The sequence below is a fragment of the Nicotiana tabacum genome, chromosome 6 (genome assembly GCF_000715075.1).
Source record: "Nicotiana tabacum cultivar K326 chromosome 6, ASM71507v2, whole genome shotgun sequence".
Taxonomy (NCBI): Eukaryota; Viridiplantae; Streptophyta; class Magnoliopsida; order Solanales; family Solanaceae; genus Nicotiana; species Nicotiana tabacum.
This window is the reverse complement of record NC_134085.1, coordinates 14,199,399-14,206,042: the sequence shown is the minus strand read 5'-3', so window position 1 is coordinate 14,206,042 and position 6,644 is coordinate 14,199,399. Positions and strand designations below refer to the sequence as shown.

At 40.3% G+C, this 6,644-nt stretch overlaps 1 protein-coding gene across 1 annotated transcript; it reads right to left on the bottom strand.

Annotated features, from left to right (window-relative positions):
• Positions 1 to 5,379: 5,379 nt before the first annotated feature.
• LOC142181711 (uncharacterized) lies at positions 5,380 to 6,263 on the bottom strand. Its single transcript, XM_075255152.1, has 2 exons — positions 5,757 to 6,263; positions 5,380 to 5,445 (listed from the first exon to the last, which is right to left on the bottom strand). The coding sequence occupies exons 1-2, from the start codon at positions 6,261 to 6,263 to the stop codon at positions 5,380 to 5,382; spliced, it is 573 nt and encodes a 190-aa protein (XP_075111253.1).
• Between the last annotated feature and the right edge of the window lie 381 nt (positions 6,264 to 6,644).

Here is a 6,644-nt window from a genome sequence, read left to right as displayed (position 1 = left end):
TTCCAAAAAGTGAGGGGACTATCTGTGTATGGGTAATCGGGGATAAAGTTACCCCCGATTTCCCGATAAATAAACGAGAGGGAAGCACGATCTGACATGACCTCGAGTAAAGCCGAGGGGTTCCATGTCTCAGAGCTCAGGGAGGACGAATGGTGCACCCGGGACCGGATACGGCTGGGCATCGGGTTCGTGCAGAGTAAAGGGCTGTGACTAAGGGGAAAAACAGTTAGACACGATAAGTGGGAAATAGGGGTGTTCATATTTCGGTTTGGATCGGTTTCCCTAAAAAGAAACCAAACCAAGTAAGTCGGTTTTTCAAATATTAGAACCAAACTAAACCAATTAATTCAGTTTTTTTCTCGATTCGGTATATTTCGGTTTTTCGGTTTTGTTGGTTATTTGTCGGTTTTTTTTCTTAAATATAAGACATACACTACCAAACACATATTTCGGCGACCACATTTTTGTTAAGTGTTTGCCATAATTTTATTACCATATTTGGTTTTCCTATTTGTTGAAGGAAAGGGCAATATAATTACCTTAATTGGGTTTTCCTTTTTGTTGAAGGAAATTATAATTCTCCTATACTTGGCTAGTCCTTTTTCTTGTAGGAAAAAGTTTGGAGTTCTATAAATTGAAGATCCGTCCTTCTCATTCAGTAGTATCCACAATGTATCCATATGGGGTTTGAGAGGCGTGTTTAGGGGGAGAACTTTACGGGACAGGTGTTTAGAGTGTCACTTGTGTTTGTCTCTTCGTGAGGTTGTTCTCTCGATATTTTGTACTCTCTTTTTATATAGTGGATTGCTCATCTCCGCGGTGGACGTAGGTCAGTTGACCGAACCACGTTAAATGTTTGTATCTCTTTTGGTATATTTATCCTTTGTTGTATGATTTATCGTCTCTCAAGGTTTGCTTTGCTAGATTCCGTAAAACACATATTTCGGCGACCACATTTTTAACGTAACACTATCAAATCAATTGCCCTTTGAGAAATCTATTATTTACCAAGATATATTGATGATAATTGAATCAAATAGTGATGAATAATTTAAGGACTCAATTAAAAATATATTATTTTTAACATGAAATAGATTCTTACACTTAACAAAAGAAAACTATCAATCAAACTAGAATGTAAAGGTAAAGAACTGTATTAAAAGTGCAAACGATTAACATTTACTATAAAAATTTTGAAACTTTGTATAAAAGTATATATATATATATGTGTGTGTGTGTGTGTGTGTGTGTGTGTGTGTGTGTGTGTGTGTGTGTATGTGTGTGTGTGTGTATGTGTGTGTGTGTAATTTTAAATTTAAAATGGCTACTTCTATATTCAGTTTGGTTCAATTTTTTTATTAAAACCAAAACCAAACCAAATTTGATCGATTTTTTAAATTTCAAAACCAAAACCAAAACAAATCAAAGAGTATCGGTTTTTTTGGTCGGTTTGGTTTGGTTTTTGGGTTGGTTCAGTTTTTTGGATTTTTATGAAGACCCCTGGAGGGAAACTGTAATATCCGCCCTCAACCGGATGTTACGGTACGAATCTCGCCCGATATCAACTGCATAAATGTTTACTCGAAGGAGAAGATTCTTTTTTTACCTTATGTAGACTTATACTAGGATTGAAACTCCCCTACTATATAAAGGGGAGAACCTTTTGATTTTAAAATCACTATAGGCACGCATATCAAAGGAATAAAGTTAATTTTTGTCCTTTAACTATTGTTCAAAGTGTTCTCCAGCTGTTTGTTTATTAAGTCATAACCGAGCTCGTTCCGAGGGCTGAATCGGAACAAAATTCCAGACGCTCAAAGCGAAGTTGAACTTGTTCATCCACTACATTTGGTTTGATTGTTCTGAATTTCTTTAATTCAATTATTTACTGTTCATAGTTCATTCGTGTTAAATTAAACCACACATCCTTTAACTGCGTATAAATTTAATTGTTACTCATTTTAAGGGTAAACAACATCAAACAGGTTATTTTTTATTATGCATTAATAAAGTAAAAGTGTCACAATTTTTGTACAAATTATATGGAAAACTGCTTATCTTAAAATACATCATGTACTAAAGTCTTTGAAGAACAAACTAGAAGGTGACTACACCTATACTTATTCCTCCTAATAAAGGAGAAACAAACTATATTTAAATTGTTTCTAAGGTGACCAATATCTTCATATATATTTTGCGTAGGCCAAAATGCTGAAATCAGACCCCGTAATATTAGCACCATTTCCAATTTTAAGTGTCAAATAATTAACACTTTAAATTTTAAAATACCTACCAAACAAAACAAAATTACGCTGTAAACCAAAAAAAGAAAAAAAAAAGAGAATCAGCAACGGAAACAAGAGTACTTAGACCAAGTAGTATCCTTTGAATTTGAGAAAGTTTTTCATTACTCATAAAAGAAATTGACAGTTTCTGTTTTTTTTTAAATCAAAACGAGTGGTTTTTTATTTATGCATTAGCAAAGCAAAAGAATCACTTATTTCGTAGACAAACCTTGTGGGAAACTGCTAGAAGGCGACTACATCTTATTTTTTTTTTGGTTGGAAAGATAGGCAATATTATAACATAACAAATATTTACATAAGTTTAGAGTCTTGGATGCATACACGGCATTCGTTGTATAAAGATAGAGCTAGATTGTTTATTTTCCACTACTTGGGAAACAACACTAGTATTGGAAGTAGAAGCTACTAAGGGAGTTGTACTATTATACACACTAGCTAAACCATATGATCCAGAGAGAGATTGTGTAACATTCCTACTAAGCTGCCGAGACATCCTGCTATGGAGTGTGCCCTCGTGATCTTGTTCATAACAAGACATAACAAAAGGTGGGGGTGTTCCAAAAAGTAGGCATTGCTCCTGTACATGCGTGCACCATATTTAGCTAATTTATTTGCTACACAATTCTGCTCTCTGTAGATAACTTGTACTGATGGACTATCCAACTGTCAGAGCAAGAACCTGCAATCATTAATAATATTAATAAAGCTCATTGCTGGTGACTTTAATATACCAATTATTGCTTGTGTGTCCGTCTCAATGATGATTGGTAAGAGCCTTTGTCGGATAGCAATTTGTAAACCTTTGAGGAGTGCAAGGAGTTCTATTTGTATAGAGGTGCCTTCTTTGACAGACCCTGCAAAGCCTATGATCCAATTGCTTTTGTGGTTGCGGATAACTCCACCAATTCCATAAGTGCATAAAGCCGGGCAGCAAGATCCATCAATATTTAATTTGTAATGCATATGATCAGGTGGATGCCATTTAATATAGATAGGAGACTTTGATCTCTTCTTACTAGATTGATTTGTTAAAAAGTAATATTCAGCTACCTTTACGAACAAAGAAGGCATATTTAAGTCGTTTACTTTTTGTTCATAAACAAACATATTCTTTTTAAGCCATATTTCCCATAATGCAAAAGGAATTATAATTGTAGAAGGGATATTGTGTGGTGTAGAAGGCAAAGATGTATGTATAAGTTGGTACACCCAAGGCATAAGCTTATTTTGAGGAACAACTAATGTGCTAGTGGGAGGTGATATTCTAAGAGATTTCCAAAGAAGTATGGTATTAGCACAAGTTTGAAATAAATGAGGAATTGTTTCATTATGTTGGTGACATTGTGGACAGGTTGTTGAGTTAGTAATACCTACTTGTGAGAGATACAATACTTTTTCCTTCTAATAAAGGAGAAACAAACTATATCTAAATTATTTCTTCTTTTAGCAACAACAATAACAACTACCCAGTAAAATCTCACATAGTGGGGGTCTGGGGAGGGTAATGTGTACGTAGACCTTACCCCTGCCCCGATAGGGCAGAGAGGCTGTTTCCAATAGACCCTCGGCTCAAAGAGACAGAAATAAAAAACAAGAAAAGAGAATTCATTACTAACTCCAGTAGAAACAGTAATAGTAACAGAAGCATAAAACCAAAAGATGAATGACATGCAATAACAGTAACCAGAGTCTAAGGCCCGGGGCTAAGATAAACAGCAAGTATAGTGTGTGTTCAACATAAACTACAAGCCATCTAAGATCAACCCTAATCCAAACCCGCCTCACCCCCGATATGAAGTAAGGAGAGCTCAACTACCCCTATTCTACAACCCTAATGCTTGACCTCCAGGCCTTCCTATCAAGGGTCATGTCCTCGAAAATTTGCAGTCGTACCATATCCTGCCTGATCACATCTTTCCAATACTTCTTAGGTCTCCCTCTACCTCTTCTCGTACCCACCACGGCCAACTGCTCACACCTCCTCACCGGTGCATCAAGGCTTCTCCTCTGCACGTGCCCGAACCATCTGAGCCTTGCTTCCCACATCTTGTCATCCATAGGGGCGACGCCCACCTTTTTCCGAATATCTTCATTCCTAATCTTGTCTGTCCTAGTGTGCCCGCACATCTACCTCAACATCCGCATCTCTGCTACTTTCATCCTCTGGATATGAGAGTTCTTAACTGGCCAACACTCTGCCCCATACAACATGGCCGATCTAACCACAGCTCTATAAAACTTACCTTTGAGTATCAGTGGCACTTTCTTGTCACACAAGACTCCAAATGTGAGCCTCCATTTCATCCAGCCCGCTCCTATGCAGTGAGTGACGTCCTTGTCGATCTCTCCATCCCCCTGAATCATCGACCCAAATTACTTGAAGCTATCTCACTTGGGGATGACCTGTGACCCAAGCCTCACGTCCCCGTCTACTTCCCTCGACTCAGCGCTAAACTTGCACTCCAGGTACTCTGTCTTAGACCTGCTCAATTTGAAACCCTTAGACTCGAGAGTCTGTCTCCAAACCTCCAATCTCTTGTTAACACTGGCCCTCGTCTTGTCAATTAGAACTATGTCATCAACAAATAATATACACCATGACACCTCCCATTGAATATGGTTTGTCAAAGCATCCATCACCAATGCAAATAAGAACGGGCTAAGCGCAGAGCCTTGGTGTAAACCCATAACAACCAGGAAATGCTCCGAGTCGCCTTTCACAGTCCTAACCTTAGTCTTAGCTCCATCATACATTTCCTTGATCACTCTTATGTAGGCTACCGGCACGCCCTTCGCCTCAAAACATCTACAGAGCACCTCCCTAAGAACTTTGTCATACGCTTTCTCCAAGTCAATAAACACCATGTGCAGACCCTTCTTCTTATCCCTATACTGTTCCACCAACCTCCTAATAAGGTGGATAGCTTCCGTAGTGGAGCGGCCCGGCCTGAACCCAAACTGATTGTCGGATATAGACGTTGTCTTCCTCACCCTCACCTCCACCACCCTCTCCCAGACTTTTATGGTATGTCTAAGTAACTTGATACCCCTATAATTGTTACAACATTGGATATCACCTTTGTTTTTGTACAACGGAACCACTATACTCGACCTCCATTCCTCCGGCATCCTCTTCGTCCTAAAAATTACATTTGAACAACCCAGTCAGCCATTCCAATCCTGCTCTACCCACACACTTCCAAAACTCAACCGGAATTTCATCTGGCCCCGTCGCTCTACCCCTACTCATCTTGCGCAAATTCCCCATGACCTCCTCCACCTTATTGCGCCTGTAATGCCTAGAATCTCGGAGACTCTTCAAATGCCCCAAGTCGCTATGTCCCGATCCCTCTCCTTATTTAGAAGACCATAAAAGTACATCTGCCATCTCCGCTTAATTTGGGACTCTCCCATCAATACTCTACCATCCTCATCTTTGATGCACCTTACTTGGTCCAGATCCTGGGCCTTCCTCTCCCTCGCTTTAGCCAGCCGAAACAACTTCCTTCCCCTGCCTTTCTCCCCTAATTCCTCGTATAGATGGCTAAACGTTGCATTCTTAGCCTCCGTGACCGCCAGTTTTGCCTCCTTCCTAGCTATTTTGTACCTCTCTCTATTCGCTCTCCTCTCCTCCTCGCTTGTGCTCCCTGCCAACTTCGCGTATGCTACCGTCTTCGCCTCCATTTTACCTTGGATTATGTCATTCCACCACCAGTCTCCCTGGTGCCTTCCAGAAAAACTCTTCGATACACCTAGCACCTCTCTCGCCACCTCCCTCACATAGTTCGCTGTCGTTGACCACATAATGCTCGCGTCTCCACTACTCCTCCAAGCTCCCATAGCGGCTAACCTCCCCTCCAACTCCTGGGCTTTATCCTTGGTTAAAGCTCCCCATCTAATCCTCGGGCGGCCACGAACATACCTCTTCTTCCGCTTCATCATAATGCCGATGTCCATCACTAAGAGCCTATGCTGAGTCGCGAGGGTCTCTCCCGGAATAACCTTACAATCCTTGCACAACCCTCTATCACACCTTCTGAGGAAAAGGTAATCGATCTGAGTCTTCACCGCCGAACTTCAAAAAGTAACCAGATGCTCCTCCCTCTTTGGAAAAGTCGAGTTCGCAATCACCAGCTCGAAAGCCTTAGCAAAGTCTAACAGCGAAGTACCTCTTCCGTTCCTATCCCCAAGGCCAAAGCCACCATGCACCTTGCCATAACTACCAACAGCTGCCCCAATATGGTCATTAAAATCCCCTCCAATAAATAACCTTTCAGTAGGTGGAATACTACGCACAATCTCATCCAAGCCCTCCCAAAAGCGCCTCTTAACCTCCTC

Bases quoted from the DNA above. Each gene is read 5' to 3' on its own strand.
- LOC142181711 (XM_075255152.1), bottom strand. From the start codon at position 6,263: ATGGACATCGGCATTATGATGAAGCGGAAGAAGAGGTATGTTCGTGGC. The intron at 5,446-5,756 runs GTAAGGTGCATC...TGTAATTTTTAG, and splicing joins AGGCCCAGGATCTGGACCAA to GACGAAGAGGATGCCGGAGG.